At 45.1% G+C, this 23,187-nt stretch overlaps 2 protein-coding genes across 5 annotated transcripts; one reads left to right on the top strand and one right to left on the bottom strand.

Moving 5' to 3' along the window:
- Window positions 1-334: 334 nt before the first annotated feature.
- LOC130201051 (serine/threonine-protein kinase PAK 2-like) lies at window positions 335-13,584 on the bottom strand. 4 transcript variants are annotated; one of them, XM_056425711.1, is made up of 15 exons: window positions 13,410-13,584; window positions 8,717-8,910; window positions 8,515-8,621; window positions 8,005-8,152; window positions 7,879-7,895; window positions 7,635-7,748; window positions 6,709-6,835; window positions 6,504-6,567; window positions 6,369-6,417; window positions 5,725-5,837; window positions 5,527-5,644; window positions 4,910-5,009; window positions 4,614-4,810; window positions 3,600-3,737; window positions 335-1,983 (listed from the first exon to the last, which is right to left on the bottom strand). In XM_056425711.1, exons 2-15 carry the CDS (start codon window positions 8,892-8,894, stop codon window positions 1,897-1,899), a joined length of 1,557 nt encoding a protein of 518 aa, XP_056281686.1. In that variant the 5' UTR covers window positions 8,895-8,910; window positions 13,410-13,584; the 3' UTR covers window positions 335-1,896. The 4 variants fall into 4 exon arrangements, with proteins under 4 accessions (XP_056281686.1, XP_056281688.1, XP_056281687.1 ...); XM_056425713.1 differs by lacking the exon at window positions 13,410-13,584 and adding an exon at window positions 13,227-13,388; XM_056425712.1 differs by lacking the exon at window positions 13,410-13,584 and adding an exon at window positions 10,586-10,688.
- Window positions 13,585-14,115: 531 nt separating this feature from the next.
- Window positions 14,116-23,187, top strand: hltf (helicase-like transcription factor). The gene is made up of 25 exons (XM_056425694.1): window positions 14,116-14,187; window positions 14,313-14,509; window positions 14,597-14,763; window positions 14,959-15,101; window positions 15,237-15,304; window positions 15,579-15,650; window positions 15,885-16,076; window positions 16,166-16,240; window positions 16,459-16,522; window positions 16,647-16,701; window positions 16,870-16,928; window positions 17,042-17,089; window positions 17,261-17,365; window positions 17,447-17,538; window positions 17,865-18,008; window positions 18,181-18,313; window positions 18,512-18,647; window positions 18,866-19,045; window positions 19,272-19,387; window positions 20,072-20,253; window positions 20,344-20,466; window positions 20,579-20,691; window positions 21,481-21,661; window positions 21,803-21,883; window positions 22,476-23,187. The coding sequence occupies exons 2-25, from the start codon at window positions 14,318-14,320 to the stop codon at window positions 22,617-22,619; spliced, it is 2,865 nt and encodes a 954-aa protein (XP_056281669.1). The 5' UTR covers window positions 14,116-14,187; window positions 14,313-14,317; the 3' UTR covers window positions 22,620-23,187.

The following is a 23,187-nucleotide window of genomic DNA, read 5'->3' as shown; positions in this document are numbered from 1 at the left end:
TCATCAGGATGAGCAGCTGTAGAGTTACAGAACTTTACAGACTGAACTTAAACATTTCACTTCTGGCATCTTTTTTTATTTTTAAAGCCGAAAATTCCGCCACTTAACGCCCCTCGCTGTGAGCGCTGCGCAGTGTGCGCAGCCAGCTCGACACGGAGCAGCGCGTGAGCTCTGATCGCTCTTTTAATTAAGTATCGATACTAAAAATATGCTAAATCACATCGTTTTTAACGTACGGGTACTTTGTTAGGATCGCTACACCGTGCAGCGTGACAGCAGCAGAAGTAGCGGCTAACATTCAAGCTAACCTGAACCACCAAACGCTGAAGACATCTTGACGCTGATTGGCCGAGACGCGACACGTCCCATCAAAGATGTTTTATTGCGAAGAGCACCACTCCACATTTTCTCCGTGTCCCACTCCAATCTCATAAACGCCGGCCGGCCAATTGAACCCCCACCTACCCCAAAACAAAAACTCTTCGGATCTACACGATTCACGTAAGTCACTTATTTTGGTTTCAAAACGGCAAATTTCGCCGAAAGGTGAGGGATTCTCATGCCTGTCAAAAGCAGCTTCAAACATCATCTCCAAACACTGCTTGATTGTCTCAGGCGTATCAATACATTTTATGGTTTTTAAAAGGAGTCCATAATCACACAGTTCGGGGAACCGGAGGGTGAATTGGTACAGAAATTGGGACACAAAGAAAATGTCTTCTGTTGCGTTAGTGAACAAAATACAAAATAATTTTAAAAGCAGTTAAAAAATAAAAAATAAGAAATACAGCGAAACACAATATACAAAAAAAATGATATGCTACGTTTCCCTCCAGCTCAACACAATCAGACATACAATTTTTTTTTCCCATGTTGAACTTCCCCCAACACACCAACGGTAAGGCATCTATGTGAGCATCGACATTGTGAGTGTTCAGACGGGTTTGCATAGTGTGCAGAGGAGCTTTAACAGCAGAGATGTGCAACGTCAAGTCCATCAACAGTGTGTGTGTGTGTGTGCGTTTGGTGACCAGAGGTTCGAGACCCATATCTACTATTTTAGAATAATTTGGTCCTTTTACTGGAACGGTTTGTGTTCCAGTGACATGGAGGGTAAACAAGGACGTGGCGCTTTTTTATTCCCGCCACACAAAAAGGCCGCGGCGCAGCGCGGTGTTTAGTTTGTCCCAATCGGACTCCGTCGGGATGCACATGTGTAACCATACTTGTATCTTTTATCTAAAAAAAAAAAGTAAGTCTTGTAGCTTAAAAAAGAAGCTGCTAAACGGTCGATGAAAAAAGGCTCAAAATGAGAGCAACTTCGTCTCTTCGTAATTCACAGAGCAGTAAAAAAGAAAAACGACAATGAACCTCATGTATCGAATTGTATTTGGATGACAGCTCACCGACAAATCAAAACGGAGATGATGGTGTGCACGACTCCCCGACGCGGACTATCGTTGGCGTCTATTCCTCACACATCGAAATGCCTCCTGGGACCGACGAGACCCTCTGAATACGGCCCTTGATGTTTAAACAACCTTGCAACCTTTGCAGCAGTGACATCACATTCCTCATATGCATACTGTAGCAAGTCACGAGTGTCAACATCAACACACACACACACACACACGTGCTCCGGCTGCAACAAAAATAAAACCCATGGTGGCTGTATGCGGCTTTAGAACAAGGCACAAGGGAGGAAGGATAAATCTGGCACCAGTACAGAAACACTGGGAACACTGCAGAGGAGTTTTGTGACCCTTGTGAGCCGAGAAAAGAAAAGAAAAGAAAAAAATAACGTTTCCGATAGTCATCGAACGCAGACTGGTATAAGATGGCGGCTGGTTTGGCCGCCACTGGCATCAGCTCTGAATAGTCCTGAGAGACTGGCGTCTAGCGGTTGCTCTTCATGGCCTCCTTGGCGGCCAGGATGAGCGGGGTGAGGCTGGACAGAGGCTTGGCCAGCTTCAGGAATGGATGCTGCGGGACACAAAGGAGGGATGAACACACGGGATGAAAGAGGGATGGAGGATGACTTTCATCTTCTGGAATCGTTTCTCACCAGTTACCGGCATGCGAGAAATTACTTTAGGAGCTCTAAACAAGTCTTTTTTTACAACATGTTCCAGCTTCAATAGTTGTGAAGACTTGCTGCTTTTCTTTATCTTATGAATGGTAAACTGATTTTTAAAATGTATTTATATATATATATATATATTCTACATGTATATATTAGGGCTGTGAAACGATTACAATTTTTAATCGGATTAATCACAGGTATTTGTGGATTAATCATGATTAATCACATATTACCGATATTCTCGGTATATTTTGTGAGAACATAGAGATTTATGACAAAAGACGGATATATACATTTATACATTCTTCTATACAATGGTGCTGCAACTCAGCAGTTATTTAGCAGTTTTCTTCCATATGGAACATTAATACATCTTCATCCTAAACAGAATGTTTAACCCTCCTGTTACCTTTCAGGTCAATTTGACCCCATTCAATGTTTAATGTCGGTGTTCTTTGGGGTCAATTTGACCCCAGGCTGTTTGTCACTGTGTCAAACATATCAGAAATATCAACTTTTTTATTTATTTAAAGGGCTATTTAGGTAGTCAACAAACAAACATAAAGTACCTCACACTTAAACTTGGGAAGCAATTTTAATTCTAATAATTTTCTGGAGGTTTTAATTGCTGGGGTCAAATTGACCCAGAGGGTAAAATATGTTCGTAAATGTAAAGGTAACAGGAGGGTTAAACAGAACATTGTTCTCTTGTTTGTCAACCATTAACTCCACCATGATACAATCTAAAGGTGGACAGATTGACAAGTGACTTTTTTTTGCTCGGTCCCGATGCGCGCGACGGAGCTCTGTGGCGCGCCAGACGGAGATCGATAAGTGTTAACGCAACGCGAAGAGACAGAAATGACATGCTGCTGTGGAGATCGATCAACAACAGACGTTTAGTTTAATAAAAGAACAAAGACGTGCTATAGAGAACATGTCAGGGGGCGGGCCAATCTCTTTAATGTCATGCGATCTACCGACACTACGTCGCGATCGACTGGCAGGTCGCGATCGACGTGTTGAGACCCTGATCTACAGGAAGTAAAAGTCGTAACAAGGTTTCCGGAGGTGAACCTGCGGAAGGATCATTACCGATGAACAGACCGTCTGCATGAGAGCGGACAGAGTTCAGGTTGAAGTGGTGGATTGGAAGCTCATTTTGCAAGTGACTTTTTTTTCGTCCCGACGACCAACAACAGACGGATTGGAAGCTCATTCTGCGCATGCGTTAAATGCGTTAAAAATAAATAACTAGTTAAACCTGTAATTGAATTAACTGAGTTAACGCGTTATTTTTCACAGCACTAGTATATATATATATAAATATTATATATATATTTAGGACTGTTTGTCGGAGAAAAGACGACATTTTTCATTATTTTCGGACATTTCTTAAACAATAACAAACAATTTAACGCAGCTTAAGTGCCACAGCCCTCACGTGCGTTATATGTTGAGTGGGATATTCATCTATATTGAGGCTGTGTGTAGCGTGTGTGTAGGTCTCTTTTACCTGCAGCAGCTCTCTGCCTGATCCTCGTTTCTCCACATCCATTTCCAGACAGCGGGACAGGAAAGACCTGAAGACGAGAGACAGCTTCTCCGGGCTCTGCAGCTCAGGAGTCCCGTTGGTGGCGATGAGATACAACGCCTGAAAACGAGCACAACGCCATGGAAAGGAGAGCAGTGGGTTATGATTCAAGTAATCTCATGCAAATTCATTCCTCTACTGACTTTTGCTAACAGATAACAAAATATGCCAAATTGTCCGAAGTAATAATGCGGGGAAAAACAGACACTAAACTATGGACTAGCTTCCCAGTGAAAGTAAAGAAATCGATGGTTAGATGAGAAGATTGATACTACTCTCATGTCTGTCAAATAAATATAACGGGCGACTTTCAATCAGAGGATCGGCAGTTCGATTCCCCGCTCACGGCCTGCCATAGTCGATGTGCCCTTGAGCAAGACACTTAACCCTGACTTGCTGTCTTTGTGTATGATTGTAAGTCGCTTTGGATAAAAGAATCAGCTAAATAAAATGTGATATCACGCTCCTGCTAGTTAGCTTAGCACAATGACTGGAAGCAGGTAGAACCACCCATGACTACAAAGCTCACTAATAAATATGTTATTTCATTAGTAAGCTGAAGTGCCAACTATTTCCTTGTTCCAGTTTTTGCTATAACCCCCCACCCTATTTCATAATATTTCAAATGAAATATCTTTGGGGTTTTGCCATTTTTCTGATATTTTTATAAAGACAAATATTCAAAACATATTCATGATATTGGAATTAACTCACCACAACGACAAAGCGCACTAATAAATATGTTATTTAATTATTGAGCTAAAGTGCCAACTATTTCTTCGTTCCAGTTTCTGCTTTTTTATAAATGTTTCAAATTAAATATTTTTGGGGTTTTGTCATTTCTGACAACTAAAATATTCCAAAAATATTCACGATATTGGAATTAACTCGCCGAAAACAGCCACCCATCCCTCCTTTCTCCCAGCACACACTCACCCTGAGTGGGTTCTCGTTGAGATACGGGGGCTCTCCCTCCACCATCTCGATGGCCATGATGCCCAGAGACCAAATGTCCACTTTGGGGCCGTAGGCTTTCCTGGTCACCACCTCTGGAGCCATCCAGTACGGGGTTCCCACCATGGTGCTGCGTTTGCTCTGCTCCGGAGTGATCTGGGCACAGAAGCCGAAGTCGGCTGCAAGAGAGAGAGAGAGAGAGAGAAAAAAAAAGTGATATTCAGTCAGGTTGTGTGGACGTGCGTCCGTGGATATGTGTGTGTTTGCGCTGCGCTCACTGAGCTTGACTGATCCGTCCATCCCCAGCAGTACGTTGTCGCTCTTAATGTCCCTGTGGATGACCTGGTTGGCATGAAGAAATTCCAGAGCCTGGAGGACCTGGACGCAGAGAGGGAGTAGGGTTAGGATCCCCAAAAGCATGCAGTCCTCCTCGTTTGTTCCACTGCCATCAGGAAGAAGATTCCGGACTAACAGGCTGAGGAACAGCTTCTTCCCCAGAGCGGTTTCCTCCATCACCCCCACCCAGCTAGCACTGGACAGAGCTGCAGGGGGACCAAAATACTCTTCTACGTGACACTTGTTCACTTTTAAGCCATTGATGCCTGTGTTTTATGTTTTATTCATTCTTATTTATTTTTAAATGTCCTGTTTTAAATGAGAAATGTCCTGTCTTAATGTTTTTATACATGTTTTTACTGTTGCTGCTGTACTGCCAACTTAATTTCATTGTATGCTTTTTTACAATGACAATAAACTTCCTTACCTCCTTACCATCCTTTCACACTCTTCCACGGACCTACAGGTGGCAGCAATGCGCAAAAACAACCCAAAAAATCACGTCGACAGGTTTTCACGGAGGTTTTCGGACGCTTGGGTTGCCTGAAGAGAATCCTACCTCTCTGCAGACTGCTGCGATCTGAGCCTCGTCCATGCACGTCTCCGTCACGACATCAGTTAGGGAGCCGCCGGCCAGGTACTCCATCACCACGAAAAGCTCGTCTCCTACGAGGAAACTAAAAACACACACACAGTCATGTCCACAAAGCAGTCAACCCGTCTGTAGATGTGCACTGGGGACCGGTCGGCGTGGTACCTGTCTACGAAGTTGACAATGTTGGGGTTCTTCATCTCCTTCATGACCAGGATCTCATTGATAATCAGCTCCTTCTTGGGCTGCTTCTGCAAGTTGATCTGTTTAATGGCCACCTGCAGAACACAACGTGATGTTAAAGGTGGTGCCACCAATAAACACACACAAGCTTTGTGGGTAATTTAAGAGGCGCAACTAATACTTTAGAAGACGCCAAGAGAAAACAGATAAATCTAGTTTTTTTTAATGGATTTTGAATGGAGATGGTCTTCAAAGATAAAAATAACTCGCCTTAAAAATAAGTTTTCAAGCTGACCTTAAAATGATGTGATTACAGTAACATAAGTTACTTTCTCCTGCTTGAAATTAAAAAGTTTCTCCCCGGCCACTGATGCAGCCTCAACATTATAAACATAATTATGCTCATTCCCAGGTTCATCATTTAGTGTTCAAAAATCTCTTTACATTCTCACTGTCCCTCTGGATTGACCTTTTAGATACTTTCACAGTATTTACAGAGAACTTAGACCTGCTTATGATAAAAAAAAGAAGAACACTTTTTACCAAAATGGAACTGTTAAGTTGAGGGGAAACCAACGAACTACTGATCTTCGTGCTGGCGGACACAAAAAGGGAAGTAGCCTTACCTCCTGTCCTGTGGCGACGTCTATGGCTGTATAAACGGTGCCGGACGCCCTGAAAGTGACAAACAGTCAGAGGTGAAATAACCTTTAACAATCTGCAGATTTCCAAGTTTCACATGATCCTGAGTTGGGACTCACCCTTGGCCGATCTTCTCAAAGCCAGTGTATTTCTTCTTAGGATCTCCAATGCTGACAATGGTTCCTATAGGAGTCATACAAAATATTATTACAAATAAAAATAGCTTGGTCAGCTAAAATAGTATGTGGCTATGCCTTGAATGTGTCATTTTCACCGTGAATCTGTGTGTGTGTGTGTGTGTGTGTGTGTGTGTTTGTTACATACGGAGCTTGTCCATGATCTCCTCATCGGTCATCTTGCCGCTGCCCTTCTTCTTCTGCCTATCGGCTGCCTTGGAGGCGCAGTCTACCTCCGGAGCCGGGAGCGGGTCTATCACCGACCTCGTGTACACCTGACGCGGCCCAGGAGAGAAGCACTCAGCGCCGCACATACACGAGGGCAAGGAGCAAAGCTGGAACTAAGAAATATAATTTTGCCCCCGATATGACTGGGAGAGGCAAAACATGCCCCCATAATTTCTATAATTTAATAGCATTTTGTTTTTGTTCTTTGTTTTTCTGTCCTATCTGTACTGCCTGTACTAGGTAGGTACACACAAAACAAATATATATATATATATAATTTTGAATTATAAAAAAACAATGAAATAATTTCTAAGGGTTAATAGTTGTTTAAAAAAATCTAATAATAAATACAGAGGAATACAAATTGAATATGATTGTCTGATTTATGTTTTTTGTTAAAACTAAATCAAAGAAAACACTTTGAATTTGTAGACTACTGCCTAATAGTCATATTATTGTGATTTTTAATGACAATTGCTCATATACTGTAAGCCTAAATGAGTGTATTTATTATGTTTTGAACAAAGGTTAAATGTTATTTCACAAGTTTCAAAAAGTGCCCCCAATTTATTTTGAAATGCCCCTGTATTTCAGTCAGTGAAGAATATGTAAATGTCCTACCCTGGAAGCATTCCAGCAACACTGACCTTGGGTGACCTTTGCCCTTCTGATTTCTAGCCGCTTTCAGCTTACTTTAAAAGTGTTTATTTCAGCAGCATTAAAACATATTTTTATTTCCTAAAGTGCCGTTCAAAACAACCTTGTTCCCCAGTGCTACTTTCCTATATTTCAACGTAAAACCCCCCCCCCCCAAATAATAACGTCATGAAATTAGTTCTAACTCACTGATTTGGTGTGTTCCGGCCGCGGCGCCACCACGGGAGGTGGCGTGTCGTCATCGTCGTCATCCTCTCCATCTTTGCCCCCTGACGGGGAGGTCGCCATGCCCTGCTTGCCGGGCTGCACCGCCAAACATGAGCAGATTAAAACCCGAGTGACATTCAGACATTATATATTTATATATATATATATATTTAACGTAACGTTATGGAGGGGAAAAAAAGTGGAAGTTATGAACGGAACTCCTCACCGACTGCGAGTCTTTATCTGAAAGAGATAAATAATAAAAAGGAAGGATGAGTGTGGGCAGTTACAACATTTGACTTTAATTTACTGTAAATGTTGAGCGGAAAAAAAAGAAGAAGAAAAAACTGACCCGAGGCGGAAAAACTGAGGTATTTCTGTTTTCCACTGGTGGAGTCGTAGAACTTGAGAATGTCGAGGACGGCCTGAGGATTCTGCTTCTGCTCTGATTTACTGATATTGGAGGTTTGCAGGAGACGGGCCCACTGCTCCGGCATGCCCTGGAGAAACACACACACACACACACACAGTCAAACACATACATAGAGATCTACCCAAAAAAACAATAAACTCTAACATATGAAGGTCTCACAGAGGAGCTCTGGTAGCCACAGTTATTTTACAGCATGTGATGCTACAGTGACTTCCTGTTTGCATATTTGATTTTTTTTAATTTCTCCAATACGACCGAGTTAGAGAGCAAACAACGTACACGTTGCCATAGTCTTCAGACACTTTGACAATTTAATCCTTTGGAAAAACATTTGGAGAGTTAGATGAGTAGATGTGTGTGTGTGTGTGTGTGTGTGTGTGTCTGTGAAATGTCACAAACACAAAAACGAGCAGATGTTGAGGTACTTACAGTGAACTCTCCAGTGACTGAATCAAAACCCACATGGATGGTGTGTTCAAAGTCTGAGGGGGAGGAGATCTCGGGTCTGTCCTTGTCCCGGTCCTTCTTCCTGCCTCCTGCAGGTGAAAAAGGTCAAGGGTCAACGTGTTGGTGATCCACTGCAGTGTGTGTGTGTGTGTGTGTGTGTCGTGCACGTGTCCTCATGTCGTACCTTTCTCAGAGGCAAACATGGAGATGATCTTGTTCCTGGACTTCCTCTCCTCGGGCACAGACGGCAGCGGCCGAGAGCTGTGATTGGCCGACTGCGGGTCCTTGGCTCCTCCTCCTTGGCTGCTCATCCTGACAGGGGGGGCGGGGGGCTTGTCCTCGCACACTCCGCTGTCACACATCTACACACAGGTACACCTGCGCACCAGACGATCCCAAAAAAAAACCAAGAAATAACAGTAAGTCCGCTGCGCGCTCAAACACCTCTTCCTGTTTTTCGGATGTTTCACAATGCTACTCCAAAGCCAGACGCGTCTACACAAAATGCTACTCACAAAAAGGCACAACGGAGCCTGCATTACACCGAGGGGGAGACAAACTCGAAGGGAACCAAATACAAAGCGAGGAAACGCTCACACAGACCTAACTAGTCCATCCGTGGCCACGGTCCGCGGGCCGGCGCCGAGCGGAGGAGCGGAGGGAACAGAGAGCGTGAACAGGAAGCCGGGCCGAATGGGCAAAGTGACGTGTTGAGTCTCGTTCACGGTAACACACGAATGAGGAAGGAAAAGTGGCAGAGGGAGACGGAGAGAGAGAGAGAGTGAGAGAGAGAGAGGTTTGGCAACTGGAGTTAAAGGGAGAGGAGGAAATCAGAGCTGGGTGGTGTGAAACGTCAGAAACACGACGTAGACGACTGTGAAGTACTTGTGAATAACTTGAGTACTTCTCAGGATACTATGTACTCCCACTCCACTACATGTGAAATACAATGTATTGTTATGTAATAAACCAGTGGTTTTACTCATCTTTTTGGCTTGTTACCTTCGCATTGAAAATGCGGAAGGTAATGTTTTGATCGCCGTGTATTTGTATGCGTGTTATTCGCATACGTAAAAAAGGATTAAACCGAATCGCGTGAAATTTGGTGGGATGATTGGTTATCATCAGGGGACCATTTGTTAGCATTTTGGGATCGATCGGGTCAAAGGTCAAGGTCACGGAAAGGTCAAAATCTTCTTTTTACCATAGCACGGTCAATTTATATCCAATTGGCATGCAACTAATGCCAAAATGTTCATAATTCAATGCCCAATCTTGTGATATGCGAAGGTATGCGCTCTACCGAGTGCCCGTTCTAGTTTTTTTTAGGATTTGAATGACAGACTTTGAATCAGAACAGAGGATTTGTACACCGTTGTCTTGGCTCTTGGTACGAGGACTTCTTCCACCGCTGACACGCCGATTGATATCCATTCCCCAAATATGGTGAGCTTGTGGACACAACAAAAGCAGCAACACCTGCAGAGCCGGCAGCTCCATCGACTCCGAGCTGGCAGGCGGCATTCTTGGGTGACGTCACAAGACGGTGAAGCAGGAAGCAAATAAAAGGTTTCCTCACTTCCTGTGTCCGACCGCCGCCGCCGCCACGCAACCCGTGATATCAAAACCCGGATGACAGACGTGGCTCAGGCGGAGCAGGTCTGCCCCCCCCCCCCCCCCGCACCTGCTGACCTCTGACAAACGTAGTCACAGTTAATGAACCACGTTTCTCTGGCTGTTTACATTCCTCCTGATGCTAAATAGAAACAGTTTTTAAATGCACTCCAGGTATGCAACCAATGTTTTTGTTTCTCCTTGCAGCATTAAAGGACTCCATGTGGCTGAGCATAATATAAAGAACCTTGGACCCCGACGTGCCCTCGGGCCACGAGCTGAAGACACAAAAGCACCAACTCGTCTCAAGGCCGTTCCTCCCTCCCTGTAATCCGATCATGACCTTCGCACCCTCGTGAAAACACAACACAGTCCACAGACAGAACATGAGAATTAACCCTCGCCTCTTTTCCTACGAGGCGATTCACAAGGCACTCACCTGTTTGTTCTGCGTCTTACAGAAGACCATATACACGATGAAAAACAGTTAAATCAACAGTTGTATTCCCGGCGAGTGTGTGCGCACCCCTTTCCCCAGTGCTCGTGGATCTACTCGGCTCTCACTGTTCTCTCCTCACCCCTCTTGCTCTCATCGAGGGGCAAGTCTTCGCAGGCCGCCTTCATTCCTCCGCGATCTTGGGATGGGGCAAGTGTATTCTTGTTCCGACAGGGTAAAATTAGACCCGGTCCGGCCTTAATGTGTATTTTCAAAAGGCACTGACTGAGTGTGTGTGTGTTGGACTGAATGTTGGGTGCTAGCTAGCCAGGCTGAGACTTGTTGTCTCTCAGTAGGAATTTCATAGCTGCAGGGGTCACACACACACACACACACACACACACACACACACACACACACACACACACACACACACACACACACACACACACACACACACACACACACACACACACACACACACACACACACACACACACACACACACACACACACACACACACACACACACACACACACCTTTTCTGTAGCTTTCAGCAAAGCGGGGGGGGGGAACCTCACTTTGAGGAGCGCAGGCAGGTGCACACATGAGCGCCGCCGGCTCCACGCTTGTGCGTCTGTATATCTGCACACACCCAGAGTATCACTTTTATGATTCATGGATTTATTAGCTAGCTTGTCAAAAAAGGCCTTCTAAGTTATTCATTTTCAGGAATAGTATGACATTTTTGAGTTATATGAGATGACCGATATAGCAACAAAAAAGGCGTATAAAAGTTGTTTTTTTACAAGGGTTCACTGCAAACTTGATTCTTGGCCAGGACCAGTTCTGGAGACACAGGGCGGTGACAGGCCCCCAGGCCCCCACCGAGGAACGGTTTGGCAGATGATTAATTGATTGTAAAATGTGTTTTTATGTCTTTGTTATGTCAATTGAATATTTGATTGACAGACTAATTGCTTCAGCTCTTTTGACGTGGATGTGTTCCATTTCCAGCTGCAGGAACCCTCCCTTCACATTCCTGTGACTGTGCTTTTATTCATTCATTCTCTCACCCTCAGCATCCTCGCTCAGCACACACACTATTCTGCACACACACAGACGGCGTCTCATTGCATCTCTCATCTATTCTCAATTCGCATTTGCTCTCTTTTCATCATCATCGTCGTCGTCTCGGAGCCAGTCCCGCCCCCTCCGTTCTTTACGATTTCTATTCCTCATTCTGTGCTCTCCCGTTACATCGGGGCCCTTTCTATTCCCCGTGGCCGGCCGCCATCAGGGGAAGCCCACTTCCTCATCCTGGAACTCCCCGAGCGCCAGAGAGTCACAGGATTGGGCCGGCCAACCAAAAACGTAGCAAACGCACAGCCACCGAGCTGTTTACAGGAAGTGGACAGCAGGCCTTTTGTATTCAGCTTCTATTAAAGGAAATTCTTCTGAGGACTTCCTGGAAGGAGTGATGAAGCCGACACACACACCCCAAACCCTTTCATTCACTCACACAGAAGCATACAGACGGACATAAAAACACACAGACGTTTGTGCTGTATATGTGCACACTGACTCCCTCTACAGTCAGTTCCCTGATTATGGGCCTGGCAGTAAACACTCTGCCCGGCTGCACACCTACTCTTGAACACCTTATCCTGTTATTCAAACAGCCGGCTCACCCCTGTGTCAACAACCTGACAACTCAAATCACCAACCTGGCAACCCGAAGTCCCAGGACGCCGTCAGAAACTCGTGAGACAGTCTGGACTCGCAGTCAAAAGTCTGTTTGTGTTCGGGGGGGCTAGTGCATGAATGGCTGGTTCAGCATTAGCTGCAGGATCACCAGTCTTGACTGAGGAATCAGTCACAGATTTAAGACGAAGCTAAGATTTTAGGAATGCAGAGGGAATGAATGCAACCTCCCCCGGTGCAACTCACTTGTTCCCAGTAGGTGTCCTGCTGTCTCCCACATGAAGCTCTGACCTCTGTTAGAATCCCTCTCCACACTGCCAGCAATACATATGTGTGTCCTCAGTGGTAGTGTGCAGGTATAAAAACACTTAAAGCAAGTTTTAAGGACAACGATGCACATCAGAGTACTTCAAAATCCAGTGTTCTGCTTCTCCAGCAGACTTGATCATCTCCGAACCCTGAGCCCGAAAAAAAAGAAATGTTAAACAAGATTATCCTGTAGGTGTATTGAACTTGTTTGTAGAGAACAACTTGAAGTGTCTTCTGCCTTTATCCAATACGTTTCACCAAACCAGCCTTTTGAACTGCTGGGTCAGATATCCACAGGCCCGTTTGGTTGAAGTAGGCCAAACTGACACCTTTTGCATTGACATCACGTTTTATTTACACGACTACAGCGTCCCTGGAGACTTGCATTTACTTTTGATTTAAAGTAAGCAAGCTACAAATCCCACCAGCACGAAGATCTTGTGACCACTATATTTTAACCCCCCCCCCCCCCCCTTAAGGTCCCAGAAAAGTGTCTCCTCACAACCATTACGGAAGGAGCAGCCACTCAGTGCCAAAATACAGTTAACAATATCCAAACTATTACCAATTATGCAACTATACAGTAAGACCGATTCGTTGACTGTGTTGAATGAGCAAACGTAAACTCACCGGTTGCTGTCAACCGCAAATAAAAGAGAGAAAAAAGAAAAACAACCGCACTCCGGCCCAAACAACCAAACCTCCGCCCCGTCACAGACGATTTTCACTCCGTTTAAGGCTCATGTTTTCGCTGCGATAATAGAAACTTCCATTAAGGTGTGACAAAACAATACCTTATTTAATCTCACTCACTTATTTGCCCCGTCTTTCTCCCCGAGTTCTCTCGGACTGGCTCCTTGTTTGGCCCGGGGAGGAACTTGGAGAGGAAGCGGAACGTCGTAGACACCAAACCGAGGAGACCGGGACCTCGCGGCTTCCGTAGCGCTCATTGGGCGTTTCGCAAAGGGCGCGTAAAACGGTTGGGAAAAATAGCTGCGGTCGCCTGTGTGCCAAGTCGGACTTTAATAGTAGACGGACACAACACCGGAAACAATGTGACTTTTCCAGAATAAAATGTATCTGCTCTAGCGCGCTAAAATGTTGAATTAATGATAGCCAAAGTACATTTTATATCCATCAACTAATCAATAAAATCGACTCGGTAGAGTTGACCTATTGCTCTATTAAATGTTTAACCCCCCCACCCCCGAAAATACTACAATAATAAATACCCCCCCCCCCCCAAAAAAAAAAACAACACCCAAATAAAAAGAGATTAAGCAGACCTTCTTTATTTATTTAAGCGTCAATAGTAGAGACATATTTCTAAAGGTTATAGGCAACATGGAAAACAATCACACGTTTCTACTGCAAATATTCATAATGATGATATACCCCGACAGATTTCAAAAGGATATAGGTCACAGCATCATAAAACGAGTTTATTTTGAAGGTCACGACCGGAAGGTACACATTTTTACGGCTACTGTCGTGACACACGATCAGAAAGTAGCACAAACAACAGCAACAGAAACAAAAAAACAACAATCCCGCTCTCAAAAGTCGAGGGTCGCCGAGGAGAAGAACAATAGTACGAGGTTTTATTTACAGACTAAAACCACCCTCACGAAATAACTGAAACCAGCACCTCAACCTCCAACTGTGAACACTACTTGTCTCCTTTTCTCTGTTTGTGGGTGTCTGCGCGCGCTGCAGGTGTGATGTTTCCCGGCGGGTGGAGGTTCGGCCGGCACAGCGAGGTGGACCTCTTCACGGACCGCTATGACCTCAGCGCGGAGACCCTCTCCCAGGCCATCAGGGCTGCCGCGTCCGAGGAGCCGGACGCGGACGGCAGCGTAATGTTTGGCCTCCTGCAGGGCACCGTGGTCGGCCTCAGATACTACTCCGGGGTGGTGAGGACCGAGGACCGAGGACCGAGACCCGCCCCAACCCCCCCTGCAGGTTGGGGAACCTTCTTCAACTCATCTCTCTCTTTACAGGTGAATCAAGGCGAAATGGTCGGTTTGGTGAGACAGCCCCAGAACCAATACGACCGCAATGCAGTGATGGTCGCCAACATTTATGGAAACCAAGTGGGTCACATCAAGCGGGAGCTGGCAGCAGCGATGGCCCACGTCATGGACAACAATCTGGCCAAAGTTGAGGGGTGAGTCTATTGTTATTGGCATGTCTAAATGTAGGCTATTGATGGATTCTCCCCTTTTAAATATCTGTGTTTTTAAATACGCATATCATATACTATGTACTACGAACTCAGGTCGACTGATCACAGTAGGATGAATACAGTCTTATTGTGTGTGTTGTTGTTGTTGTTGTTGTTGTTGTCTCGCTACTGTGTCAGGGTGGTACATTCCGGGACGAAAAACTCCTTCACCATGCCGCTGATGTTGTCCTTCTGGGGGAAGGAAGAAAACCAACAAACCGTGAAGGACAACATGGCCTGCCGCGGATTCAAACTGAACACGGGAGGAGGCAAAGCAACGGGTACGAAAACAAACGCACCACAAACAGCATCCGGGCTCACTCGCATCCTCGTGGGTGTCCTCACATTGATGCACACACACATCAATGAAAAAATGTCAAGTTTTCATGTGTTTGTGTGTGTGTGATTGATTTCAGGTGCAAATCAGAGTAGCCGTGCATTGTCATCTAAAAAAGGTGTGACCATCCTGCTAACTCCAGAGGAGGTAATTTACTTACATGTTGTCGATATTATAAACCGGTGTAAAATGATATTTTCTCGAACATGTAATTAAAGTAAAAAAAAGTATTCAAAAAAGAGGACGTTGCATTTGTTTTGACCTACTAATAAAATATTTTTTTTAATCAAATTAACTACAGGTTGGACTTTTTAGTGCTCAGAGAATTAATTTTTCTGATTTTGTATAATTGAAATGCCAAAGTGATATAAAAGATATGTGGCCTAGGTCAGCGGTGTAAATTTAAAAAAAATTCTTTCAGCTGAAGAATGCATTCGACAACCTTTTTGACGGCTTGATGGAGAGTGAAGACGGAGAGAAAGAAGCAGCTGAGGTGCATATTTGACCAGTTTATCTGTATTTATTTAATGTGCATACATCTGTTTGTGGTCAGCATTTTGTCTTATATTTGACATTATCACTCTCATCACAGAGACGTGATTGTTTTATTATTATTAAGAAACGTATTCTAATATTGGCCGCGTTGTAAGTCACCTGCTAAATGAGGCATTGCTTGTGTGTGTGTTTGTGTGTGTTGCCATTGAACATGGCACTCTCCTCCCTGCAGGCTGTGGGCACTCCCCTCATGCCTCACCAGAAGCAGGCGTTGTCCTGGATGTGTGCGCGGGAAAACAAAAGTGCGCTGCCCCCCTTCTGGGAGAGGAGGGGCGAGCTCTACTACAACCGACTCACCTGCTTCTCTGCCAAAGAAGTGCCGGAAAGAATTCGCGGCGGGATACTGGCGGACGACATGGGACTGGTGAGAAATTACTATTAAAAAAAGTAATATGCTTATTGGTGATGGCGAAGTAAATTAATACCAAAACACACCTGTTTGGTTTCCTCCAGGGAAAAACTCTGACAACCATCGCTCTGATTCTCACCAACTTTCACAAAGGAAAGCCTCTGCCTGTGGAGAAATGCGTACGTGTCGCCGTGTGTGTCTGTGTGTGTGTGTCTGTGTCTGTGTGTGTGTCTGTGTGTGTGAGTGTGAGTGTGAGAATGAGTTCTTTCCGATCAGTGTGCCGTCTAATTGACTTTGTGTTAAGCCATCATTTTGTGTGTGTGTCTGTGTGTTTGTGGCTGTGTGTGTGGCTGGTGTGTGTGTGGCTCTGTGTGTGTGCGTGTGTGTGTGTGTGCAGGAGAAGCCGCCTTCGCCTGTCGAAGCAAAGACGAAACCAGAGAAGAAGCCCTCCCAACTGGGAGGTAATCTCAATTTCTACTAAATTTGCTGGAGTGTGTGTGTGAGTGTGTGTGTGTGTGTGCAAATGTGCACATTATTAAATGCAAAACAACATCGGTAGACATGATGTGTGTTTTTATTTTTCAGAGAGCAGCAGCGATGGAGTGAGTGATGCAGCGGCTGCTTCTACACACACACACATGTAAGTGTGGTGCAACTGAATTTAGCACGCTCGGATACATGTTGTATTTTTTTTCATAGCATCCCTGTATATAAATGAATCGTGTATATGAATATGTGGGAACTTCTGCGATAGTATCGGGAAGAATTTCCTGGTAGTGTATATCTGATGTGCTCCCGTCTGGATCAGTTCCCAGGTGGAGGTGATCTGTGTGGATTCAGCAGAGGAAGTGGACAAGTCGGAGAAGAGTAAGTATCGTCATCTCCACACGTGCCGCCTTTTCACGCTCTTCGCTTGTTTCCGTCGCCTTACTTTTTTTCTCTTTTGTGGCTTCCATACATTTTCGCTTCTCCGCTTCCAGGTAGCAGCAAAGGCAAGAAGAAAGCCACCAAGAGAAAGCCCGCTAAAGGTACCGGTGAAGTCTTTGCATTAGTGCACTCACCGTATCTTCATGTAAATCTCCTGTGGAAATGACCGGTGTATCGACTCTGTCGGGGTGACATAACTCAATGCTGTTGTTCTTTATTCATAATCACCGTTCCCCATGACCTAACTCCCTATGTGCATGTTTTATGTGCAGTGGCCCCGAAATGCATCGAGGATCTGGACTTCGCTGCAGCCCTGGGCGGCTCGGCAGCACACACGAGCTTAAAGAAGAAGAAGAAAACTGGCACTCCGACGCCGAGTGAGTTGAAAGTAAAACAAAAGAAGAAGACATCGTTGTCACATCGGAGATGTTAAAATACATTTTGTTTTGTGTGTGCAGGTGTGGACTCCCTCATCACAGAAAGTGCAGATGACTCATCGGCACGGACAACGCTCATCCTCTGCCCCCTGTCGGTGATCAGCAACTGGCTGGTAGGAATACTTCCTGTGACGTCTGGTCCTAAACTCCTCATCGATAGTGAGGAGGAGGAGGAGGAGGAGGAGGAGGAGGAGGAGGGGGAGGGGGACCTTCATCACGACAGCCCTAGCGTGGACTAACTTTACACCATTCCCCAAAGTCAGCCATGTCATGTTGTCTTTCTGTGTGTGTGTGTGTGTGTGTGTGTGTGTGTGTGTGTGTGTGTGTGTGTGTGTGTGTGTGTGTGTGTGTGTGTGTGTGTGTGTGTGTGTGTGTGTGTGTGTGTGTGTGTGTGTGTGTGTGTGTGTGTGTGTGTGTGTGTGTGTGTGTGTGTTCGCAGGACCAGTTTGAGCAGCATGTGCGCGCCGACGTGAAGCTCAACGTGTATCTGTACTACGGCGCAGAGCGCAACCGGAGCAAAGCCTTCCTGTCCTCTCAGGACGTGGTGATCACGACCTACAACGTGCTCTCCGCCGACTTTGGGGTGAGCGCACGCGGCTCGCGGGAGGAAAACATGGCCGACACACTGAATACGGTGCTGCTGACCGCAAGAATGAACAAGTCCTCGATTTAGCAGCCATTTGACATCATGCTTCATTCATGCCAATAGTCCCCTGGCTTATCTTTTCAAATGCAATGTCTTGTTTACTTTTCAGAATAAGAGTCCCCTGCATGGGATCCATTGGCTGCGGGTTGTGCTGGACGAAGGGCACGTCATCAGAAACCCACAGGCACAGATGAGTAAGGCTGTGCTGGACCTGAAAGCTCATCGGCGCTGGATTTTGTCAGGTATACCTGCACTTTAACACACACACACACACACACACAGATAGTCCAATATATGAAAACACAAACCTACTTACTCTGGATTAGTAGATAATACATTTATTCAGCTTTGCCACCACAAATACTGACACACACTTCCAGCCTGAGTATTAAGCCAATTACTGTGTGTGTGTGTGTGTGTTCTTCCTTCCATCCCACCAGGTACTCCCATCCAGAACAGTGTGAAGGACCTGTGGATGCTGCTGGCCTTCCTGCGCCTGAAGCCCTTCGACGCCAGAGAGTGGTGGAACCGAGTGATCCAGAGACCCGTCACTCAAGGAGACCGGGCCGGCCTGCAGTACGTGCTGCATCACACTACGCCTCCAGGGGGCGCTGTCTGTCTGAGTGGAATCAGTGTATAAAGCTTTAAGTCGCGACGTACCGATGACATTCAGAAGTCCTCTAATAATGAATCCCGTCGTATCAGCGGCTCAGGCAGCGAGATGTTGATTCTTCAATATAGAAAGCTGATAATCGTGTGTTAATAAACTCAGACGATCGATGCTGTGCACACAGGAACCTGCAGACCCTGGTGAAGTGCATCACCCTGAGGCGCACCAAGGGCACCGAGGTGAACGGTCGCCCCCTGGTGGCCATGCCTGAGAAGACGGTCTGTGTGGAGCAGGTGGAGCTGAGCCAGTCGGAGAGAGAGGAGTACGAGCTGGCCCGCAACGAGGGGAGGAATATCATCGGCAGGTATGTGTCAGCGCCGGCACGCACGTGTATGGGCGTGCACGTTTGACCGGGCCAGCAGCATGATGATGCTGATCAGCAAACATTTTAATAAAGGCAGAACATACAGCTGGGGATACATGTGCGCTAGATGTTACGGCGAGATTCTTTCTGTAAACGGCTGCAAATTGGTGTGTTTTCTTAAAGTTATCTGAACTGTGTGTGTGTGTGTGTGTGTGTGTGTGTGTAGATACCTAACTGAAGGGACAGTCTTGAAGAACTACGCTGACGTGTTGGCCATCCTGATGAGGCTTCGGCAGCACTGCTGCCACCCGGATCTGCTGACCAAGACACCCTTGGACCTGGGTAAGACCTGCAGTGGGATATCAGACTAAATAATAATGTCTTGCTTCTGAAGACCCTCGAGCCAATGTTCGTGTTATTCATCGCACCTGCTATGCCAAGGGAAAAGCCCGCCTCCCAATTGTTATCGTAATAATATTTAAATGTGTCTTCATCTCAACCACCTCCTTTGTACGTCTCTTTCTCTCTTCATTTGCCCCATGAGCCTCGTGAGGCCTACTTTAGGGGGGCTTGAGCGAGAGTGTGAACGATCGACTATTGACATCTCTCTATTCTTTGCATTAATATATATAATAATAATATTTGTTTCCATTGAATGGTGTATTTGACACTGAACTAGTTCATCTTTATCTCACAGGTAGAGTCCAAATGAGCATAAAATATCACTATGACCCTGATATTCTGTCTCTAACGATGGATGTCCGAGGCCCCAAGAAAAAATGAGTCATAGCGCTCCCCTTGGGGCTTAGCCCCCCTTTCTTTGAATCCTGCAAACGCCTCTGCTCCCAACCCCACGTGTCTAAAACGGGCATAATCATAGAATATAAACTTTTCTAAAAATAAAAAACCCACATTCACCAAAAGGAAAGGGGTCATGTGGCGTAATTTTGTCCTTAAAAAAAACGCGTTTCAGAAAGGCCGTCTTCATTTACACATGCGACGTATCGAATACTCTTTTGCCCGCAGGCGCGCCGGCGACCCCGGCGGAGATGCGAGAGCGTCTGATCGAGAAGCTGCGCTTCGTGTTGGCCAGCGGCTCCGACGAGGAGTGCGCCGTCTGCCTGGATTCGGTGCGCCTGCCCGTCATCACGCACTGCGCCCACGTCTACTGCCGGCCCTGCATCGCCCAGGTCATCGGCACCGAGCAGGTGACGCGCCGGTTCCTCATTTGAGTTTGTCGTTCGACACCTGAGGGAGAACAAGTTTTCACTTCAATGTGTGTGTGTGTGTGTGTGTAGGAAACAGCGCGCTGTCCTCTCTGTCGAAGTGAGATAAAGACCAATGAGCTGGTGGAGTTTCCACAGGAGGAAATGGAGGAGGAGAAAAACACAAACCCTGAGAAGTGGAGGACGAGCTCAAAGGTACAGCTGCACACACACACACACACACATACCGAGGACGATGACGACGACCGGGTTTCGGGACTCTTTCCCGTGTTATTTTATTTAAAGGTCACCGTTGTCGTTCCTGCAGGTGCAGGCGCTGATGGGAAACTTGTTGCGGCTGCGATGTGAAGACAGCAGCGTCAAGTGTTTGGTCGTCTCTCAGTTTACGCGCTTCCTCACCATCCTGGAGACTCCACTCAGGTAACACACACACACACTCACACACATTCACACATTCACAGTGGCGGTTCAGGATTTTTAGAGGTCTGTGCTTGTATTTTGAATTCTTTAAAAAAAATTAAAAGTATGCATCAGTTAGACATTCACAGATGTCTTTCAGACAGTTGACGTTGCCTGTGCAGATTATTAGATGATGCTTGTTTTAGTTTACATATTTTGAACAAGCAGAAGAGACAGAATGAAACAAAAAAAAAGAAAATCAATTTAATAACAATTCGGGAGTGATCTATTCTCTAGTGTACATTCATTGATTTATGAAAATAAAATCAGGTCTATGAAACATTTCTCATAGATCATTTCTCATTTATCTATAATTCTCTATAATTTCTCATTTATCTATAACATTTCTCATTTTTAATTCCTAATTTTTAATAGAAAACATTTTTCATTTCCTCATAGACCCATTTTCCCCAATATGCCAACAACTTAAATCATAGTTTTATAGTATATAACACTTGTATACTCCAAACATCCTTTTCGGTGTCATTGAGTTATTACAACATCTCTGGTGAAAGTTCCGTGTGAGAATGTAGATTTCTCCATTAACAGCATTTCGCAATGATTTGAATCCAAAATTGGAGCCTTTAAATCTTGCGGCTCTTGGTTCACCCAACTCTTTTCGTCCGAGTTCGGATATTTATGCGTGTCGAGGAACATCTGTTAGCACCGGCAGATCCTTTCTAGATTAAAATAATTCAAACTGTCCGCGTGGCCGCTTCATCGCTCGTCATCCTCGTTTCTCTTCGCCAGAGAGCACGGCTTCAGCTTTGTGCGTTTCGACGGCACCCTGAGCCAGAAGAGGAGGACCCGGGTCATCCAGGAGTTTCAGAGCCCTGCGGCCGACAGCCCCGTCGTCATGCTGCTGTCGCTCAAAGCTGGAGGGGTGGGGCTTAACTTGACCGCCGCCTCTCACGTTTACTTCATGGACCCTGTAAGTGCAGATTTGGGCCCAACACACGCGGCGTATTCATAAAAGTAATCAAGTTGTGCACGCTGAAGGGATTTTGTGTTGATGCTGTGACAGGAAGTGAACTCCTAACTGCATGTCCGCTCGCTCTTGGCGGTGTTTTAGGCGTGGAACCCCGCCACGGAGGAGCAGTGCATCGACCGCTGCCACCGCCTGGGACAGACGAGGAACGTTTTCGTTACCAAGGTAGGGAACCGTTTACCAAACCGCACCGATGGTGCTTTCAGTGTCAAGGCGTCAAGTGTTCCCTTGATGGAGTATTCAGATCGAAGATGTTTAATTATGTATACACTATTACATTCTCAGGATGAAAGCCAAGAGAAAGTTTTTAAAAAAAAGTTTTAATATACAGTGGGTACGGAAAGTATTCAGACCCCTTTAAATGTTTCATTGCAGCCATTTGTTAAAATCAAAAAAGTTCATTTTATTTCTCATTGTTTACTCAGCGCCCCATCTTGACAGAAAAAAACAGAAATGTAGAAATCTTTGCAAATTTATTAAAAAAGAAAAACTGAAATATCACATGGTCATAAATATTCAGACCCTTTGCTGTGACGCTCATATTTAACATACATATTTCAGTTTTTCTTTTTTAATAAACTGGCAAAAATTACTACATTTCTCTTTTTTTCTGTCAAGACGGGGTGCTGAGTGAACATTCATGAGAAATAAAATGAACTTTTTTGATTTTAGCAAATGGCTGCAATGAAACAAAGAGTGAACATACTTTCCGTACCCAATGTGTATATATGTATACTTGATTATTTTGTCGCTGCAGTTCATTGTGAAAGACTCCGTGGAGGAGAGCATGGTGAAGATCCAGAAGCAGAAGCAGGACCTGGTGGAGAAGGCCTTCGGTTGCAGGAACGCCGACAGAAACACGTCTCGCATGGACGACATCAAAGCGCTGATGGAGCTGTAGACGTGCAGACGTTCACGCATCAGGTGTTCTGGTTGGGTCCCACAGAAGAGCTGCACGGAGATTATTTTTGTTTTTGTTCAAGTTTGTGTTTATATTTAGAAATTTTTCATTTCTAGTTTATAATGAATGTTCTAATTTGTTTTATTTCTACTACTCTGTGACGGTTCAAGTTTGATACTGATCCATTAATAGGACAAACCATTTGTGATGCGTAGGCGCAATTAAAAAAAATACTAAACATGGAGGATTACGTAGAAGACATGTACGCAGATATAATACGTTTGTAGATGCTGTATTTAAAACAGACTGCAGCTTTCAGAACGTCGATGTCTGTCCAATTAAAAAGGGAAACCTTTGTTTACTACACAATCTAATAATCATTTAAGTGGTTACATTAAGTGCTTCTCAAATGGGAGGATGTACACGCTCCCAGATATTCAAAGATGTCACTTTGAGCCATTTTACACTATTCTGTGACACGTCATTGTCCAAAACGATGAAACCGAAGCCCCGTAAATCGATATGTCGAGAAATAAAGAAAATAAAACTTGTGATGGTTAAAAAAAGG

Source organism: Pseudoliparis swirei, chromosome 11, assembly GCF_029220125.1.
Source record: "Pseudoliparis swirei isolate HS2019 ecotype Mariana Trench chromosome 11, NWPU_hadal_v1, whole genome shotgun sequence".
NCBI lineage: Eukaryota > Metazoa > Chordata > Actinopteri > Perciformes > Liparidae > Pseudoliparis > Pseudoliparis swirei.
This window is presented reverse-complemented; position numbering and strand designations above follow the sequence as displayed.

What these genes read in the sequence shown, in the direction of transcription:
- hltf (XM_056425694.1), top strand. Translation starts at nt 14,318, where the DNA reads ATGTTTCCCGGCGGGTGGAGGTTCGGCCGGCACAGCGAGGTGGACCTC. An exon ending in TGGCGGACGACATGGGACTG is followed by an intron (nt 16,077 to 16,165) that starts GTGAGAAATTAC and finishes GGTTTCCTCCAG; the next exon opens with GGAAAAACTCTGACAACCAT. An exon ending in AGGTCATCGGCACCGAGCAG is followed by an intron (nt 20,254 to 20,343) that starts GTGACGCGCCGG and finishes GTGTGTGTGTAG; the next exon opens with GAAACAGCGCGCTGTCCTCT.
- LOC130201051 (XM_056425711.1), bottom strand. Translation starts at nt 8,894, where the DNA reads ATGTGTGACAGCGGAGTGTGCGAGGACAAGCCCCCCGCCCCCCCTGTC. An exon ending in ACGTCGCCACAGGACAGGAG is followed by an intron (nt 5,838 to 6,368) that starts GTAAGGCTACTT and finishes TGTGTTCTGCAG; the next exon opens with GTGGCCATTAAACAGATCAA. An exon ending in GGACGGATCAGTCAAGCTCA is followed by an intron (nt 4,811 to 4,909) that starts GTGAGCGCAGCG and finishes TCTCTCTTGCAG; the next exon opens with CCGACTTCGGCTTCTGTGCC.